The sequence below is a fragment of the Pundamilia nyererei genome, unplaced genomic scaffold, assembly GCF_000239375.1.
Source record: "Pundamilia nyererei isolate P.nyererei 1_Seehausen unplaced genomic scaffold, PunNye1.0 scaffold00052, whole genome shotgun sequence".
Lineage (NCBI taxonomy): Eukaryota > Metazoa > Chordata > Actinopteri > Cichliformes > Cichlidae > Pundamilia > Pundamilia nyererei.
Genome location: NW_005187453.1, coordinates 784,339 through 805,598, shown reverse-complemented (window position 1 = coordinate 805,598; position 21,260 = coordinate 784,339). Strand labels below are relative to the sequence as shown.

The 21,260-nt window shown below is 41.3% G+C and overlaps 1 protein-coding gene across 2 annotated transcripts in view; it reads left to right on the top strand.

The window, feature by feature from the left end:
- Positions 1–21,260, top strand: part of plxna4 (plexin A4) — a 238,369-nt gene that overhangs the window by 40,224 nt on the left and 176,885 nt on the right. For both annotated transcript variants that reach the window (XM_005733435.1, XM_005733434.1), the window contains exon 3: positions 207–389. In XM_005733435.1, the coding sequence (XP_005733492.1) occupies positions 207–389 (183 nt within the window). The remainder of the gene's footprint in view (positions 1–206; positions 390–21,260) is intronic.

The window sequence follows — 21,260 nt, the reverse complement described above, 5'->3', positions numbered from 1 at the left end:
GCTGTATCTTGTGGCCAGCCAATGGTCAGAGATTATCTTTCACATCCAAAATGTTTCTCCACCCTGCTCATCTTCCCTTATAGAAATACCCTTTACAGTCAGATGTTGTGTTTTTGTTCTCACGAGAAATTAAGATATGAATTCATAGGAGTTTGCCAAATGAGCACCTCAAAATCTTATTGTGCTAATTGTTGTTTTCCTTGCAGCTCTTGACCATTGACGACGACTTTTGTGGCCTGGACATGAATGCTCCATTGGGCGTCTCTGAGATGGTGAGAGGCAAGCCTCTCTTTTCTGACGCCGTTGACAAAATGTCCTCAGTCATTGCCTACGTCTACAAGAACCACTCACTGGTCTTCGTGGGAACAAAAAGCGGTCAAGTCAAGAAGGTAAGGGAGACAAATATAGGTTGAAGGATAGCACAGATGGTTAAATTGATATAGGGAGAGATTTGCTTTCTCTCAGTTAGAACGTAGAGTAAGGGCTGGGAATTGGGGACTACTGGATTGGAGGAAGGATAGTAGTAAGAAGGCAGATTGACTTTCAGGCAAATCAGCTGACTCGGCTGTATTCACAGTAGAAGAGACGTGTGTGTTTGTGTGTAGGTGTGTACATAAAACAGTGGGAGAGCGGATGGAGGAAGTGTGTGTACTTCAGGGTAGAGAGAAAGCGAGTGTGGTGTGTGCATGCGCGCATGTGTGTGTGTGTGTGTGTGTGTGTGTGTTTTGAGGAAAGGGGATCAGGCGTGCCCCTTTGGGGGTTTATTCCTACAGTAAAGCCTATCTGGTATCTCTCAACATCCTCCTCATCCACTGCACCATATATCACACATACACTCGTATTCGCCTGTATCAGTGGTATCCGCTGTACTTTTCCCTCACTTTGGACTTGTATAAAATCCAGAGCCCTGGGGGCCGATTGTAGCACACATCAGCATGTTGCAGAAGTTGCTAGACAGCCCAGATCAGCATGTTGCAGAATTGATTGGATGAAGTTTCTTAGCTCTTCCTCGAGGCAAATGAAGTCATCAGAATAAAATTAAATACATCATTTATTAAGAAATTTAGGCAAATTCATAGCCTGGTGATGAAAGGAACTATGAGTCACTCCCATCCTTTATAATTTAGGGTTTCTCACATCTGTGTGTGTAGTAACTGAATGTTGTAGTAATGATCCTAGGTTACAAAAATATTCTCTAAAAATTTTCTAGAATTATTTTAACTAGGGCATTTGTGAGTGTCTTTGTGAACATAACTGTTTGTCTTAGAAGAACATGTCACACTCTGTGTGACAGAAGAGCCTCTAACTCAACAAGATTTGTCTCCTCAGAGTTAAACAGCACTGGATAAGCTGGGCTTTGGAGTGTTGTGGTTACCACCTTAGACTCCCTTCATGCCCCTGTGCCCTCCTGCGTGTGGTAGCCCTTTTCAGAGTTAATGGGATGATGCACTGCTGCTAGGTGTGATAGAACTTGGTAGCAACCTGTACTTTCACTGTACTTCCCCACACATTCACACACACATATACACACGCACATATGTATTATAAGGCCATGACTGAGACTAATTCTAGAGGGCGGTTAGGCCAGTGAGTCTTAAAGGCCTGGGGAAGGAGAGGAGCACAGGAGAGATGAGTGAGGGAAGCGAGGGAGGGTTGAGCAGCAGGGGCTGAACAGAGATGAGCTATATTCCAGAAATGAAAGTCATGAAAGGAGGAAGAGCGTTTGTGTGATGACAGTAGAAGGATGAAAAACAGAGAAAACAAAGATACTACTGAGATCAGAATGTGGACCCAGTGCTGAAAGGTCTTCTGCTGATACACACAGGCAAATTGAATGCTATTTCTTCTATAATGTTTATATTATAATGCTTCCACTAAATTCTTGTGTGAATCCAGTCTGCAGGATTGTTCAGATTCATTATATTCAGGCAAAAAGAAAAAACCCCTCCAAAATCTAACACACAAAGGTGATCAATACTCTGTGTCAACACAGTTGTACACACATTGGGCTATTACAGCCACATCCTCCCCTCCCATGTATATACTTCCCCTCCCATGTCATTAACTGTATACCATTAGATGACATCACAGGCAATAAAAGACAACAACAAGACAATAAAAAGTCTGAACTTCAGTCCACCTCCTTCATCAGTGACTTTATAACCCCTCGGCTAATGGATGTTGATTTATACACACTCCCCCACCTCACTTGTTCCACCCCTCAGCCCCCTCCTCCTTCTTCTGGGATTCACTCACAGGCTGTCTTTCAGTCTCAGTTTTTTTTCACTGTTATTTATGATCTTGTGACTAACACATCACCCAGAGTAAATATAAGCATTTACGGTAAAAGAGAGTGGATCGGGTTTAATGGAGTGGCGTTTCGGTGAGCTAAATGTTAGTGTTTACAGGCTCACGTTTATGGCATCATGACGTTGAGCTGGGCAGGGTGCTGAGTGAATTAAATTCAATTTGCCTGTGAAATACTTTAATGTAATAGAGGTTAGAATAAAATTTTGCTAGCATAATGTGAGGCTTGCGGATCAGAGTACAGACGTAGATATGCCATGGCTGTGCCGATTAGATTTTCATTAGCTTAATTTATCATCAAGCCCTTAAACTCATCCTGAACTAAGACAATGCACAACTAACCGAACTCTACCTTAACTTCAAACTAAAATGGAGATCAGTTGCAGGTGACCAGAGTCTGGAGAGTAAGGTTTTCCAGTATTCAGTTTTACTCTTTTTCTTCTCTGTGGCAGTTCTTGTAAGATGTAAGGGCGAGCTTGAATTTCTCACTTCGCACTCATATTCCTAACATATACAGGTTCTATGCTTGTAAAGGGCACACACATTAAAGCACATTCACACAAATCAGCACTTGCCTTAGATGCCCATTAATGCTAAGTGGCTGTATGGCCTAAAGTCTGTTTTGACAGAGTCTAGAGTCTTGATAACACCATCATGTTATCATATAGAAAGCAGTACTATTAAACAGTGGGGTTTTGTATACGCCCACAACTACAGCCATGCTTGGCTTTTACTGTCTCAAACAAAACGTAAAAATTTGGAAACCTTTTCCATGTTTTTTTTTTTTATTATTATAGAGCTGCATTTCCTCTGCACTCTTCAGCACACTTGCAACTGCTTTCTCCTTGTTTCTTTGCTTTCACTCCCTATTGCCACCTCTGTTTGCCCTTCTCTTAATAAGTTCCCTCTTCCTTTTCCCTTCATCTCTCTCACTCCCTCTGTATGTTCTGAATTGAATTGCTGTGAAAGCTCTTTGATGGCTACCTCCTGCTAGTGGAAGTGAATGGACCATATGGCTTCCTTCAGCCAGTCTGTCGGTCAGTTTGTGTGCTCATTGGCCTGTGGCTTGAGGAGGAGATGGGGATATGATGGAGATAAAAGGCTGTGGTTGGGGTAAGGTTTAAACCCATTTACTGCAGGCCAGTAGACACCAGCAGGTCAAGGGGAAAACCTTAACCCCCTGCAGGCTTTGGTTTAGTTCATGGTCATCTGGTCGTACTACACATAAGAGGTTCACATCGGTGATACTCACACGTTGCACATTATTGTTTGAATCGGGATAAGCATGCACACATGCATCAGTGAACACTTGCACCCACACCTAGCAGTCCATCTACACACTACTGGACAAAGGCTGGCCAGGTATCCCCATGGGGCCATGGTTCGAGAGGTGGACTAGGGGACAAGAAGAACGTGTGGAGGGAAAAGAGAGTCGAGAGATGAGATTGAAGGCCACCTGCCGAGGTGCTAATGCATCTCCCCTCTGTCCGTCCCAATGGGGGAGCATTGGCACTCAATACAATGAGCAGCTAACCTTGAACTTGACATGGAAAGGAACAGAAAAATGAGTGAGGCAGTACATGCGAAGGTTGGAAAAGCTCTCTGTCCTAGATACTGGATGCACGCATGGTTCAATCAAAGCCTTTCACAGAATTTGGGGAAAAAGGCAGCTAGCACTCTTTTTCCTGCCTCTACATTTCAATCTGTCCCAGTCAGATGGAGAAAATGGAAGAAAAGAGGAGGTGGGAAGACACAGAGAAAACAAAGAAGAAGATCCAAGAAGAATTTTGTTGATAAGGGAACAAGGAAATGAAAAGAGAGGGTTACGCGGTGGAGAATAAATGATAGTTTACAAAGCTACAGCTTCTTGAAGGAGAGGAGTTGCATAGAAACTGGGAGATCTGTCATTTAAAGTTGTCAGGGGAGATTGCATGAGCAAAAAACAGGTCAATTTCAACACCGAATGGTTAATGTTTGTTGCTGGAAAGGGAAAGGTCAAACTCTCACTTTTGACTCAACCCCTGTCAATTTCTGTTCAAGTGCAATACAGCCTACTGCGCCTTAACTGTCTCATTACCCATCTCTCCAGCAATGGGATTTTCCCCTCCCCTTTGCTATCTGTCTACGGTATCCTCGTCTAATAAATGAACATTTTTTTTCTAGCTGGCTTTTCTGTCAGCACAATAGATTGTGTGAAGATAGATGTGTGCAGGTGTGAGAGATTTTTCTTGAGATATTTATTGTGCTGGACCAGTCCCGTATGTTTTACGGGTTGATTGTGTCATTGTTTTGCAAGTGTGTATGCGTTTGTCTGTGCGTGTGTGTGTATGATAGGTTGGTTAGCCCCAGATGCAGATTATTGAAATGGGCTGAGCTGAGCCGTGGTCAGTGGAGCAGAGGATTAACTGCTTAAAGTTAATGATGAAATATGCTTCAGGACGGGGTATGCTATAAACACAATATTCTTGAACACAGGCGCGAACACTCGCACACAGACACAGCTATTATCACCTTGGCCAGTAGCCATTACAAACCCCACCCAGTCGCCCATTCATTCCTGGGCAGTGGTCTAAACCGCTGCAGTGCTCAGCAAGTATTCCCAGAATGTCAATGCTCTCCTACTTTTAAGTATTCCACAGCAGTCTTGCTAGTTGCCTGGGTTTTGTGTGTGTGTGTGTTGCTGCTCCCACACTAGCTTGCAAAAGCCCAGACGTGAGTTGCCATGGTAGCACTGGCTGCTCCAAACGTGCGGAATTAAACGTATAGAGTGGAGGCAAAACACACATGCACGTATCCGAGTGTGTTGTGATCCATTCAGTGTTTAATTCCCAGGGAAGCTGACGGTGTAGCACACACAGTGTAAATATTATGCTGATACAATAAACGGAGTGAACGATAGGATAACCTGATCTGATGACAGCAGGCTGGTATTTGATGACACTGCTGTCCAGCTCATGGCTATGAGGCTGATTTAACACACATTATAAGAGAGCTAGTGTTTTTGTCTCGCTGTATTAGCGCCTGCTGTTACTCTGCTAAGGGAAAGTCTAAGGGAACGTCCTCCAACATCTTGCACCCTCCTTCACCTAATGCTTCGTTTCTTGACTCTTTTAGTGCACCATTCTTCCCAGCCAGTTGTTTTTCTATGGATCGTCTTCTGCTAAGTGCTTGGTGGACAAGGTTTACTTAGGCCTTTACCCCAATTCCCATTCCTTCTCTACAGTTATGGGGTTGGTTAATAGCCTGTGTGTGCATTTCATATTTGTATATGAGTCTCTCTATATATATTGGTCAATTGTGTGCAGAAAATCATGGGAGCTAATGAGAAGTAAAGTCCATTAGTGGCCTGGGAAGAGGATCAGAAGACAGTGATTGCCTCGTGTGCCACGACAAAAACCCTCATTCAGTAGCCAGGCCGTCTGAATGGGCAGAAGGCAGAATCCGTGTTGTATTCACTAAGGAAGCCTTAGCTTTAGCTTGGGGATGATATGAGGTTGTGTTGAACAGAGGAGGGAAAATGGGGGTAGGAAAAGTAGAAGAGCAGGGAAATTAAGTATGGTTTAAGGCAGTGGTTATGTGAGATAAACCAGAGAGAGAAATGTTGAGTAAATATAAAGTTGCATGAATATGATTCATGTCGTGGTATCAGCTTCTTCAGCCAACTCCAACTTCATTTGTTTTATTTCAGATTTTGTAGACTCCTTGGACACACTAAAGTTCTCCATCATTGGATGGTGGGTAGAATGAAACATGGAATTATGCTAAGTTAAATGAAACCATAATAAGAGACGCATAAAGAGCTCCGGACAGAGATATACTGTGTGAGTGAGAGAGTAGAAAGAGGCTGGATGCAGAGCAAAACAGAGTGAAAAATAATCCAGCACAGAATGGCAAAGCTCGAACTTATCCAGCAATAAAATTTCTGAATCAGTCAGATCAGACACTGACTGTAGCTTGGCCTGCCAGCTTGTACAATACCTGTGTTGTAATGTCTGACTGAGCCAGTGTATGAATAGTGCAGGTAGTTGTCTGGAGAATTCACAGTGAGGGAGCTGGGGTTTTATCTATCTGCCTCCTTATACTGAGCTGTCACCTCTAGCCTTACCAATAATATGAGTGCATCTGACGCAGAGCTTCTCCTGTTATGTGCTTCGTGTGAGAAAGTGCAACTTCAGACAATGCTTGGACCCGATTCTCCCCACACCATCCAGAGCTGATGTGTGGAAATGGGTTAGGCGTTTAGTTAGGAAAGCAATTTCTCCTTTGATTTAGACACAGTATCTCATGGTGCTCGGGTAAGCAGAGTCAGCAGTGGCCTGACTCAACAGATACACAAAGTGCCCTGCTTTAGTGGATGACATTGCTTGTGCATTCAGTGTACTTGGCTGCTATCCTTTGTGTGTGGGTGTGTGTGATCGTATGTAAAAATAGCTGTTCACGTTACTTGTGTCATTCAGGGGGTGTATTTATAGATGCCATTGCTGTAGCATGGCCTTATCCCTTCTTTCCAAGGTTTCTTTATAATTGATGAGCTGTCAGGAGCTGAGCCGGGCTGAGCACACATGCATGTACACACACAAAACCAAACCTTGGTAACCAGCTGCTTCACTGCAGGTTGACACCACCATGTTTGCACACACACACGCGCGCACTCGGTGGTTTTAAGCTCCAGCTGGAGGTATCACAAAGGTGAGCCCCCAGCTATGAATGGCCCATGTGGTGTTGCAGACTGTTGTTTATATTGCAGTAACTCAATGATTTGCTATAACAACTCTTAGTCATTTAAGTATCTCAGTGTATAGTTCGATGTTATATTATAGGTATACTTAATGCTTTCCAACCTTCAGCTGAAATTGAATTAATATGCAGATACAAGGGTTGCTCAGATGTTTTTTTTTTTTATTATTTACACAGATCTTCACTGAAACGAGAAGGAGGAAGAGTGGGTGAACAGCAGCAGAAAGCAGAGCTCTGCACTGAGAGACTGAAAGAGTGTAGAGGGCAAAATTGGCAGGCAAGAATAAAAGATGAAAGCTACAGAGATGGAGAGAATATTGAGAAAGGGTAAAGTGAGAGGGTGAGAGTGGTGAAATGGAGTTTGATGTTCATTTCACTCTTGTGAGTATGTGGCAGCATATTGAGCTATGAGTGATTTGAGTGGCTATTCTCCACAGTGTGTATGTGCATTTGAATGGCTTGAGCCAGCAGAGAAGTTAGAGAGTGGCGAACTTCAGTCTGATCTCTGTGTTTCTTGACAGTTTGAACTTTATCTGACCCTGACATGTTGTTGGCTCAGGGTTAAGATGAGGTTACCTATTTAGAAGGACAAGTAAGGGTCTGGGGACATAAACAGATCAAAGGGCTGCCAAGGAATCTGGAGTCTATGCTTTGATCCCATGTATAATTCATGCCTGATGTTTATTAATTTCCTAACAGGGCTGTTAATCTAGTACTAAAATGTCAGAATTTTTAGACCTTGGGAAAGACCTTTTATTTTGTCAGTTTAAATTATTTTCTTGTCTTATTTTGCGTGCGTTTGAATACATTTTCCCTGGCGTGGAGTAAAACGCTGCAACCGTATTTCTCTTTTGACTGTTGAATTTATGATGTGTGGACATGACATGAATTTTGGCTAGCACTGCATCTAATGCAAGCAAATGCCTTCTGAACATTACAGCTATCAGTGAGCTACTTGAAAAGTGGGGCTTCACTTTGTGAATGTGGTGGATGCCTAATTTGGATCCCTTTTTAGTAAATATACAAGGAGCTTGTTAGTATCTCAGATAGTGTGCTACACCGTCAGCTGGCATTTCAGCTGTGTTAAGATGGCTTTAAGAAACTTCAAACAGAAGGAAGATGGCAGGTGAATCACAACAGACAAAAACACCTGCAGAAAAGAGTTTTTTTCCTTTCATTCTTCTCCCCCTTCCTGTGCTTTTATATGTCTGTCATTCTGTGCTTCCTTCCTCTCCCTTTTCCTCCACCCTCTATTCTAATTAACATGTTGTGTGACTGTCCAGTGAGAAAAGCTGGCAGCTTGTGTGTGTTTACAAGCTGCTCACTCGGATAGCTTTGCCAGGCAGTCATGGGGCTTCTATTATGAAGCATTCTAAACTTAGTCAAACCTTTTTTCTGTTTTTTTTATTCAGTTAAGCGCCGTCACTAACACTGACGTTTGGTTAGTAACCAGTTTACTTACAAATGCGTCACATGAAATAAGCCGTGTTATCATTTTGACATCAACAGATCAAGACAAAAAACTGTAAACAATATACAACGAGTTATGTTTATCATTTGACTCATCCAGAGTTATGTTTAAAAAAGCCTCCATTTCTAGTAACTTTAAAATTTTAACTGCACTTAATGTTGTCACTTAATACAAATACATGCAACTGTTCTTCGTGCATGACAGCTTTAAAATAAGGTGAAATCAAAAAGCTATGAGACATATAATACTGATACAAATTGAAAAGCATACCAGATTTAAATCCAATTTTCCCTTCAAGGCCATTTCAGCTGTTTTTTTTTCTTTTTCTTTTTGGATTGCTTTAAAACATCTGCAATTCCAACGTGATCTCAAACCTGAAAAGATCAACTTTGAGAATCTGACCAGAGGTTCATGCCAAAAATCATGGTGATGATGAGAACTGAGCAGTTTAAAAAAACAGTTTAACCCGGAAGTGTGAACAGTGTTTAAGCCCAAAAGTGGTATATCAGGTCAGCTGCACTACCAGGGTTATACTTAACATTTTTTCCATCATTCATATGAGTATCCACCAAGGCCAGACCATCAACATGAAGTTCTGCTGTAACCTCCTGAGATACCCGAGGGAGAACATTCAGCAGAAACATCCTGATTGTGCTAACAGCATGCTAGTGCATTATTATTTTGGCCACACAAACTCCAAACCCCTCATATCATTCACCACAGACCCTACCTGGTTCTTCGTCCTCTCCCCTGAAATAAAATTCAAGTTGAAGGGGTGATTTGTGACATACTGAAGGAAATCCAAGGGAACCAAGGGACATTTTTTGCTTGTTTTTGATGTTGAATCCAAAAAGATCCTCTAGACAGATTTCCATGTCACACAAACACATGCAAGTACTTATATGCATAATATACAGGGAAATAAAAAGTTGTAAGAAAGCAAAAAAGCAACTAAAATATTATGAGAAAACATCTGGATTCTAATATACAAACATCCTAAGCATAATTAAAATAATTGAATTGTATTAATTTTATTCACAGACATCCAGATGGTAGAAGATAAGCATTTCGATCGACCTCTCTCTGAGAGCGTATATGTGCTCAGACAGTTAATTAGCAGCTCTGTTAACATTCTTCGGCCATATAACAAGCCCGTGTCAAGCTACCACAGGGGTAGATAATTATGCCCAAGCTCTCTCTCTGTGCACCTCTCTCTTCCACTGATTGATCATTAAGTAGGTAACCACAGAGAAACACTCCAAGCATAGCTGCCTCTAATACACATACAAACACACCTACGCAGGCACAAACTTCTACTCATGTCAGCAGTGGGTGAAAAGATAAGGAATCACCAGCTATAGCACGGGAAAAGAAAGTTTACAGTTGCTCCACTCATATAAAATTTAAGCGTATAATTTCTCATTCAGGTTTTGCTTTATGCATAAGTATTAGCCTGCGTGTCAAATCATTGAATGGCCGTAGTTAATTTGTGCTCCAGAAGTAGAAAATCAATACAATGTCTAGCAACTAATCACACAGTGTGTTCCTGTACATTCCAGTAGATAGATAGCTAGCAGTAATCCTGGCAGGGCCAGAGTGTAATTTCCCATCAGCACCTCCCATACTGCAAATTTATGCTCTTGTACCCAAGAATAGCATTTAAACCACACAAAGAATAGAGGCAGAAAAAAAAACTGCCCCAAACTCCACATTTAATATTTAGTTTTTCTGTCAAAACCAGTCGTAACTGAAGTTCCTGATGAATGAGGATTAGTTCATTTCATTAAAATCCAATCAAACGTTCCTCATGTTGAGTATGTCTTTTTAATTTCACTTTACACAGACTTGCATCATTTTGAATATAATTAATTTATCTTAACATTATTAGTTGATGTTTTTTTTTTCCTCTTTTTTTTTTTTTATATTAGTGGTAGTTTGTGACATGTAGCATCCTTATATCTCCAGTTATGCATATCCTTTGGGTACTTGGAAGCTAAATAACCCCGCTTCTAAACCTCAATTTTTTTTCACCAATATTGCTTTCTCTTCAAATTTCTGTGATGTATGGCTTAGGTTTGTGTAGCTATAGAGGACACATCACTGCAGGTGAGCCCACTGTCTCTCCTCCTTCTATCACTGCTTCCTTCCTCGCACGCCTGTAGCCAATCATTGCTCACCGTAGGTCTTTTGGGGTAGTCAGCACCCCTGCGCACCTTTTCCTTTCCTCTACCTCTTCTTTCTCTCTCTGTGTCTCTCTCTGTCTCTCTCTCTGCAGTGAATAGTTTGCCTCACAACTGGGTCATTCTCTCCCCTCCCTGCAGTAAATGCTAGCAGGCAGTCAGGCAGGAAGGGCTAGGCTAGGCTGCATCTCATAGCTTTAGCTCAAGTGCAAGGGGACTCCTGAGACTGCAGATGCAATAGTGTACTGTTGAGTGGGCTGTTTGTTTGCATGTATGTGGGTGTATTTAAACCCGATGAGATTACAGGTAAACTGAGGTGGAAAAATGCACGTGAGTGAGAGACATACATCAGTGAGACATTGTCTTACCGCGTGCCTGCCGGTATATTGTATTTATGTGTTTAGAAGCTTCCGTTAGCCACCACACGTATTAAGTCTCTTGCAAACATCACCTTCCTTGAGCAGCACCTGTTTGTTTTGGTTTATTTGCACATTCTTATATTGCTTAGCTTCTCCTCCTACTCATCTCACATACACACAAAGACACACATACACCCTCTAATGTAGGTGCGGTGGTGTATGCGAGTTGCAATTTAGATTACACTGACTTGCCCATTAGATAGATGCAAGTGTAAACATCTTTAAAAGGGTCCCTGGGTCTGTTTGTCTGTCTGAAATCAAGACACCGAAGTGCATCTCAGGTAGGGAAACTACTATATTCACACAATGCCAGGAGAAATGGAAAGTAAGATTGAGAGAGTAAATAAATAAATGAGATGGAGAAAGGGTGTGAGACTGAGAGGAATGCTGGGAGAAAGATGAAAAAGATGGAAGCAGCACGTAAAGAGAGACAACATCTTGCCCACCTATCCCCAGTCTTTTCCTTTTGTCTCACCTACTCTCCACACCCTTTCTTTTCCCATCCCCAACACAGAGCTTAATAAGTGGATTTTTATCTCAGTTACACCAGCCTTCCCAAAAGCTTGTGGGCGCTTTTCCCCCCAGCTGCACACATAGAATTTTAATTGCCTCTATGCAGTTAGAGACACTCCTAGTTTTTAAGGAATGAGGCAGAATTTGTTGAAAATGAAGTTTTTTTAAGTATCGCTTGTGTCTGGATGCATGCAATATGTTCCATATTCTGATGCCTTCACTTTTTTGCGCAATTTTGTTGTGGAGTTAAATTCAAGTTCATAAATTTGCCATTTTGCCAATGAGTCTGCATTTCAAGACTTAATAAAAACAAATCTTTGTACATTAAAAGGGACCAAACTGAAGTTTCATTAAGTAAGTATTCAGACCACCTCGCAGAAGACAGATTTCATAGTAAATGAAGATTAAAGTATTCTTGGGGAAATGTCTGCAGCACAGACTTTACACAGGTGGATTTGGGCAGGTTATCCCATTCGCTTTAGCAGATGATTCACACTGGATGGAAAGTGCACTGTAATCTTCAGCTTTACTCCACAGATGTTAGTGATTATGAGGTTTAGGTCTGGTCTCGGGCTGGGCTATTCAAGGACAGTGAGAGAGTTGCCTTAAGGTACTCCAGCTCCGTTGTAGCTGGATTTATTGTTCTCTCAGCTCAGAGAAGGACCCCTGTAGCATGATGCTAAAATAACTAATGCTTCACTAAAGAGATCTTATTAACTAGGTCAATGTCACAGATAAAGTTTCTTGGTGTCTTCAAGTCAGATGTCTTTTGCATAAAAGTGGCTTTTGTCTGTGTACTCTAGGATAAGGGCCTAATTGATGAAGTGCTGCTGAGATGGTTGTCCTCCTGGCAGTTTATCTCATCTCTGCAGAGGACACTGTTAGCATGAGTGTTGAATTCTAAGTGACCTCCTTCACCTTCACACACTCACCCTTGCTGGGTTTAGAAAAAGAGCAATTCTACAAAGAGTTTGGTGGTTTAATTGGTGGTTTGGTGGGGTTCCTCTAACTCCATGACTTGTTTTTGCCCAGATATCCAGTGTGACTTGCGGAAGCTGTGTGCCTTTTAAGAAAATGCGCTCAGTGAATATATTTTGTCACAGAAATCAGGTTCTAGATACAATTAAAACAAAAAGGGTTGATAATTTGGAGTACCAAAGCAAAGGGTCAGAAACATGAGGCATTAGTTGGTTTTATTTTTGATTGATGGAAAAAAATTGTAACCATTTAAAATGCAACTTCACAGCAAGAAAAAAGCATGCACAAAGTGATAACATCCTGAATGCACACCTCTAATATTTCATTTGTTTTTTCTGCCTAGCCCCATAATGAATGGCGTTCTTTCTTCTCTCTCGTTTCCTCTGCCCAGCTTTCAAACACTCATGAGCAGCTTTAACAATCCATACTTTACACACATGCACAGAAAAAAGAAACCTTTCCATTTCCATTTTAGTACATACAACTGAAAGAAATTGAGTGTAATGAAAAAGAAAATAAATCATAATATCGTGTCAAATGTTTCCTCCACGAACAGTCAAATATATAATTCTGTGCCAGCACTAGAAGAGCTTTGCAATTGGTCTCAACCTTATGGTTTCCAGCTGAGCTAGTGTAACAAGTTTTAATATCGACAAGTAAAATAATATATACGCCTGTCATCAACCTGTAAGCAAACAGGTAAAAAGCACTGGGAGTACCACGTGTTCCTATGTGTGGAAATTGTCTGACAGCAGCCAGCAACACCTTTGTCCAATAACTTCTTATTGTTATAGTCAAAGATATAGGTTATTCATCACAGTGGTGCTGAAACCTCCCAAGCTGGTGCTGCACGTGCTGAGAGGTGTGAGTGTGCATGCATGTTTTAGTGTGTCCTTGTATCAATAGCACCTGCCTAAATCCCTTAAATGCCAGCACCAACACTATATATATTTTTATCCCTTTTTCCATGTCCTTGATTCCTGACACTTGAGCACAATGGGAAGTTTGACTTCCAAGGACATATTGATGCGCGCACCCCCCCAGCCCCAGTTTCCTTTTTTTTTCTCTGTTTTCATTGTGAAATAAAACTCAACGCAGCATTTCATCTACTACGCTCCTCCCTGGAGATGGAGGCCTAGTTTTTGCTCCCCATATGTAATCAACCTCTCCCCTTTCATTAAAGTTAAACCCTTAGTGCAGAAGGGAAGGAGAAAAACCTTAGTCACCAAATGTGCAGAATATCAATTAGACAAGGAGTTTGGATACAGGGAGAGGATGTAGGGAGGGGATGACAACAACAGAAAAGGTGCACACACAAAGAGAGAGAAAGCTGGAGATTGTATTTACTGGATATGTAATAAAACATGGGGAGAAAAACTGACACATCTTTTAGTCTGATTTCAAATTCACACCCAACATTTTAACTCTTTTTTTTTAAATTGTTGTTTTTTTTGTTTGCTTTTTGAAAAAAATCTGTGACTGTATTTGACTAACAAAGAAATGAGAGAGCCAGTAAGGCACAAGGCTGTGGCTATCTGTCTGGTTTGGCTCTCCAGATTTGTTCTCGTTAGGCCATTATTGCCGTTTAGTCTCAGCTGCCTGCTCCTACAACTGGCAAACCAACCAAACCACTGTCCTCCTCTCCTTCTGCCACCACCATCATTGTTGGCTCTCATCCGCAGTAGCAGCTTAACTGTGAGCTCCAAGTCAGTGAATCTCTGAAAAGTAAAAAAAAAAAAAAAGAAACATCTACAGGGTGTGTGTGCATTCTTAGCTGGAGCTTATGTGACTGCTGGAGTTCAAACCCAGTCTGTCCTTACTTTAGGTATTTTTAATGGAATATCCAAAAATGCAACCATCAAATGTGCATTAAAAGACAACACGGCATGCTTCATTCTTGCATCCTGTTGCATCATTATCACATTTTAAATATGCTTTTAAAGGTGGATGTTGTTTTAGCTGTATTTATTCTCACAAATACCTTGTGTTGTGATACAATGCCCTACAGTTTATGCTCTAATTCCCTACCGGCTTAGCACGCTACAGATGTAACTGTGTGTGTTAGAACGTGTTGGCAGGCACCCTCTTTCACACAGCGTGGGCTAAAGACTTGGCTGACGAAGACAAGCGAAGGGAGACACGTTCCGAAATGGAAACATCAGCTTGCTTCAACCAGACGGGTGCAGAAACAGGACAACAAGGGAGGTAGCGAGGGATGCCAGAGAATGTAGGAGCTCTCTCCTCATTATGACTTTTTTACTTTTTTAATTTTCAGGCTTACACGTTTTCCCACAGGACTGGCTTTTTCTGTTTGTCAGTCTCCCCGTCATCGAATGTTCTCCTTGTCCAGGCTGCGCTCCTTATGTTTTTAACATTGCTCCTCGGTGCTGATTTCTAACTCCACGCGCCAATCTTTCTCAAGATCGTCAGGCAGGTTAGCAGCTGCTGGACGAGCCACTCAATTCTGATTCGCACGTGGAGCCAGCGTGTCTATCAGTAGTTGAATAATGAGCTCTTGATGCCAATTTGGGAGCAGTGTAGTTTTTTTTTGTTTTGTTGGTGGAGTGGTGGGCTGTTGGGTGGGGGAAGTGCATTTTGGATAATATGCAAAACGAACAAAACGAGCAAATGAGGAGGAGGAATGAAGGGTGCATTCTTATCTCTTAGGAGAATATTATTTAGGCTTCATTTGTCCCTGAAGAATGCCCCACAGATCTCTGAGCCATAAAAATGTTTTTTTCCTTTTTGCTTATGAATATATTAAATGATAGATTTTACATTCTTCCTCCTTCATCACTTGTGTTTTCTTTCTCTTTATTGATTGTTGAAGCTAAATGCTCTTTATCTCCCCTTTCTGGAGAGGAATAACTATAAATACACAGTGGGTTTTCTTTTTTTGGTCCCATAATTGTTATATATCTTCTGATCTTCTCTTCACATGCTGTTCATATGTTTTCTAAAACTTCAAGTCTGTAATAAAAACGGTGTTTTATGGAAAATCACATCTAAGGTGTGTATATGTAACAATATATTAGCATCTCTATATTGGGTATCGCTGTCAAGTGGGTGTAATCAACATGATAAGATTTGTTAACGCTATAGCGCAGCAGTTGTGCTCTTTTAGGAGTGTTAGCCACAATGCAAGACCATGGCAAGCAACACTTACGTAGTGTTATATAGCCCTTTAAATCCCATCCACTGTCCTGATGAAATAAAGCATGTTTACATCACTGCATCTTTTCATGTCTCAGCAAATCATCACTCTGCTCCTCTAAACAGTCGCATGTTTTGTTGTGCTCACTCCCGGCACACTCAAACACTTAACTTCCTCATGTTAAATGGCCACTAATTCTCTGTATCAGGGGATTATGCATAATTGATTTATGGATGGGGAGTGAAATTACTCATCAGCTGAGAGAAAAAGGCATTTTGTCTTCCGGCTGGAGCGTGCTAAACAGTATTCTCAGATAATTGAGGAGATGTGCTTGTGCTCAAGGCCATCTATGCAGCCTATGTTAATGCAGTTCAATTCAGTAAAAACTGCTTGTCAAAAACTTTGAGAAATGGCACAATCAATACCTGCTACTAACGCTTTAAAGAGACAAATGGATGTGAGTATTGTTAGCAGGCCAACACAATATACAGAATACACAGATATAAATGTATACCGTACCCATAAAGCTATTCACTGTTTCTCCTCTTTGTTGCTCAACTCGCTGTAGTTTAAGACTCAGAGCTATGAAATTGTCCCGCTTCATGCCAACAGACTGTAATAACCTTTTATACCGTCTCAGTTGGATATTTTCCCTCGTATGTGTGCGCGTGCACGTTTGTGTGTCAACAGAAATGTGAGCCAGCCCCGAACACTAACTCATCAAAAGTGATTCACTGTGGTAGCAAACAGTAGGGAAAGGATCTGTGTCTACACTACAACTGATATGGCAGATCCATTTCAGTACAGTTTGATGTTTTCCCTGAGCTCTGTGTTAATAAACGGCTGCTTTCTGAAAGTAAAGGTATGTCTCCCCTCAAGTTTCCCGCACAGTGATAGCATATCTAGACTGCAGCTGTTGCTAGGGTCTGTTGCTAGGCAACTATTTATCTACTATTATGGGATTTGGTGGAGCTCAACGGGGAAGTTAACTGGACAATTTGAAATTCTGCTTTGCACACGATTTGGCGTCAAATTATGCATATTCATGTCGCAAGTGTGCAGATTTCACTGCAGTGCAATATACCCTTTTTTCTAAAAGCTTCCATTAACTTTTCCATCTCTGTTGTTTTCATTTCCTGCCTTATTTCTTTTCTCTTTCCTTTTGTGATGGTTTGCTCCTTCCTCAATAGTCTTCCTTCTGTTCAGATAGTAGTGTTTATTTAAAGTCTGTGGGCACATTCAAACCTGTAAATGGTGCACAACATTTCGATGTAGTTTCCAAGTAAAGGAAATGATGTGTTTCCTTTAAATGATGTGCAACATAAGCACCAGGTTGTGGAGTGTGCTTACTCTAGTTCTGTTTAAATGCATCAGTAGCGAGGTGTATGCAAACCCACTAGTATAAAAGGCATTACAGACAATGAATGACCTGCCACAGATCCAACCCTTGGGTAAGATAACAGGGTTTTTCACGCACCACGGTTTCCATTTAGAACAGAAAAAAAGAAAATCTATAACTTTCTTCTTGCGTTTTCTCAACCTTTCCGTTCAACGGCTCCTGTTCACGTCTCCTTGCTTGCCTCCTTGTCTGCACTTGGGTCCTCATTTTAAATGTAGCATTTCTGCCATATGCTTAAACCTGCTCACTCCACACACAGACATAATACACACACACACACACACACACACACACACACACACACACACACACACACACACACACACACATTTCCTATTCCCCTCTCCGTCAGTTGATTGTTTCACTCATCCTCACGTGCTTCATAGGCGACTCCTTGACCTTCTCAGCCCATTTATTTAAAATATTACTCGATCTAATCTAACACACTCTACAGGGCTATGTGCACACCAATGCAATAAATACACATACACACACTGCCATTATATCATTGAGGTGGGCACTCAACTCAATGTCAACTCCAGCAGTGTGGGCTCACTGTTGGACAGGAAAAGGAGATGATTGATACCAGTCAGCGGCAAATTTGCATGCCAATAGGACTATGAATAGGCACTGATGGAGTGAAGGGGTAATTTCCTTGCAGACATATAAAAACATCTTCTTCTCCATCTGGAAGACAGACTATGTAAGATTTTTCTACTGGGCTCCATAGTTTTATATATTTATATATTTAATTAGTTGCAGGACTTGAAGTTCTGACATAAACTGCAGTGGTTTTGGTGGCTTCACATTAATATCACATTGTGTTTCTAAAATACTGTTTATTTTAATGGTTTAATATACATTTTCCATAAAACACCACAGTTTCTGGACTGATAGCTTCACTAATGAAAAAAAAAGATCAATATCCATTACTGAAGAGTGTTAGTTAGGGTTAAGGTTTGTTTTCACAATACAAAGTAATAAAAAGTAGAAACTAGTTGTGGTGAAAGTGGTAAGCCATAAAGCTTAGATTGTTTTGCTAAAAAGCATAGGCATGGTTGCGTTTATGGGTTTGTTTTAACAAGCTAATACTTGCTTATGGACACGATGACTGAAATGTAGTATGGGAAGTGCTTTTACCGAAACCGAACGCCCATAAAGACAATGGAAGAGAACTTGTGTGAGTGGAAATGTGTTTTTGTCCGTAAGTGTGTATGTATATGCTGTTAGGGCTTCTGTCCGAATGATTAATGATCCTGGAGGCTAAGAGGAGTGTGTCTATAAAACACCCCAGCAATCCTTTTCCCTTTTCTGCCATCCCTCATCCTTTCATCTTCTCCTTTTTTCCTTCAACTAAAATCCCTTTTTTTGCTTTCTCTCTGCCTCCCCTCCCGTCTCTGATTTATCTGTATTTGTCTCTGCTGTCCAACTATAATTCCTTCCAAGCCTCTTCTTTGTGCAAAAGGTCTGGTGGCAAATAAATGAGGGACACAAAATTTTACAGCAAATTCACAGTCTCCCCTTTGCAACAATTAACACAGTTAACACCTGAGGGGACAATGCAAGAGGAGACAAGTAGGGACATAGAGACTGAGAAAAAGGAGAAACCCCGCTGAGTGGAAGACCGACAGGGGGGTAGTTTGACTTTCTCATTCAGAACAGCACAGTTACACGTGTTAATCCCTCGTCAAGGATCTAGCTGCATTGGTCAGTCTGTGCCAGCCGGGCAATAGGAATCTGGCGTTACTATCAAGAGGAGATTATGGAGAGAAACAGGAAGCTGGGAGTGTGCTCACTGACAGAGAGGGTGAACCATAACTTAGCTTTTGTTTGGTAATTATTCACCATGCTTCAGTGTAATTATGTTTAAATGACACTTTAGACTAGAGTGTCTGGTGTTCAAGTACAATTGATGGTAATTTTGCACAAATAAGTAACAATTGGAGCTTGGATGTGGGGCAAAAAAATCAGAGGGCTAACTTCTTAGAACTAAAGCTACATATTTTCTGAGTTATAAAAGGCGAGGTAGAGATTAGTGCCAATTTAATGCATCCGTCCATCCCTCCCTCACTTGCCTTCAATACATATGCTAATACTTTTGCGTTAAAGAAATCTGATATTGCATTTATTAGTTCACATCAATTAATGTTTTGACTTTTAGTCAGTTTTGGAGGAGTTTGTCAGCTCTGACTAGCTTTTTCTTCATAGCAAAGCAGCTCAAGTCGCCTGCTTTCAGAAATACTGCTCATTCTTGAGGCTTTTGAAATGAAATGATAACTGAGGTCATAACAATTGCATGCAGTACATTTATCCAGAGGAAATTATCATATTTATGTGAGCTAATTAAATATTACAATGGGAGAAATACTTCTAAAAACCAGCTGCTCACTTCAACGGCTGCTTTTCCTTTAACCCTCAGATCACAGCCAGCAACACACGCTACACTGACATAGCATAAATGCCGCCCAGCTCCCGGCCTTTATATCATGGCGTCTTGCCCTTGTTTGTGCCAACCGCCTCATACTGTGCCAACTAACAACCTCCCTCCATACACCCGCAGACTTTACACACACGTAGCAGGCAACTGCTTCTCCCCCTCCAAAACCAGCTGAGATGAAAAGGCAGTGGATCACACAACTGCTAAACTTTGATCAATCTGGCAACAAGTGTAAATAGGATCATTAATAGGGATTTAGCAGGGGGCTGCCGTCTGCGATTAGACATACGCAAACACGCACATATGCTTTATTCAGACGGTAGTATTTTAAAAAGCCCTTTTTGCCGTGCACATGGTTGCATATGCAGACAGAGACGGTTCATTTTTCTGTTTCCAGAGATGAGCTGCAGCATGCAAACTGGGTACCAATGGGGCCTTTAATTGGGGTGTAATCTGAAAAGTGTAATTTGCCTTGAGTGGATAGAGAGATCTGACAGCAAGAGTAGAGGGAGGGACAGGGGGAGAGGATTACTATGAGGAAAAAGGGGGTTGGAAGAAGAAATCGCGTTGATGAGCATAGAAAATAAGATGAGAGCATGATGGCAGGGCAAGGGAAGGAGAAACACAAAAAAGACAAATGTATAACATAATATGAATGCAGTGACAGAAATCACAAGGGGGAAATGAGTCGGAGGAATGCAGAGCAGAAGCAAGAACCCAGCAAATAATGGTTCACAAGGGTGAGCTTCATGTATTTTCTGGGAATTTTTTCATCTGTCACTCATGGTTGTGTCTGTTTTATGCTTGATTCTGTCGTGTGCAGCCCCTCCTCAGATTACAGCCATTTGCCACATTAGATCTGGTTTTTAGCAAAATCTCAATCCAATTTAAATCCACAAATTAGTGAGTCTTTCCCTCCCTAAACTCCTTAGATTCCTATTGGCACAACCTGATTAGATTGCTTTTACAACCCACAAAACCCACTGGTGCTGTGGCTTTCCAGCTGCAAGCCTCTTATCTATCAAACCGACTAATGAGTTTGAAGCTGACCACCACCAAAGCCAAGGCAGGGGGAAAGAGAGAGCGAAAAATGCGCCCATATGTGCTGAGCACGGTTGGTAGATCTCTATTCAGAGGTCCTACAGTTTGATTGTGGATATAAAATAGCAGGGCAACTGTGATCTTCCACCTGGAGTAAACGGGACTGTCATTTCAAAAAAGTCTCGTGTGCCAACTTTACCCAATCGGTAATGGCTTCTCTTGGATAATTTGATTTCCTGAGTCTTTTGTTTGTCCTCTTACTTAAGCACTTTACGATAGCATTAAGCACTTAAGCACTTTATTTAAAACGTGATAGCATTAAGTTATTTGTGGTTTTGAACCATTCAGTCATCGTTTACTCTGCAATTTGCTCAGCACTAGTAACAGATTATGACAGGAAACATAAATAAAGCAAGGACCAATGAATCTACTCTTCAATAATAACATTATCTTTATTCATGGGCTTTGGCTTCCCCTTTGCGTTAGGATCAATTATGGTGAGCATGTGTTTATCCAGCCAAGGTCATATAGCATCAGTGTATTGTTGAGCTTTTTTTCTTTCTTTTTTTTTTTTTTTTTTTTTTTTTTTTTGACAGGTCACAAAGTAGCTTGGCTCATTCTGGC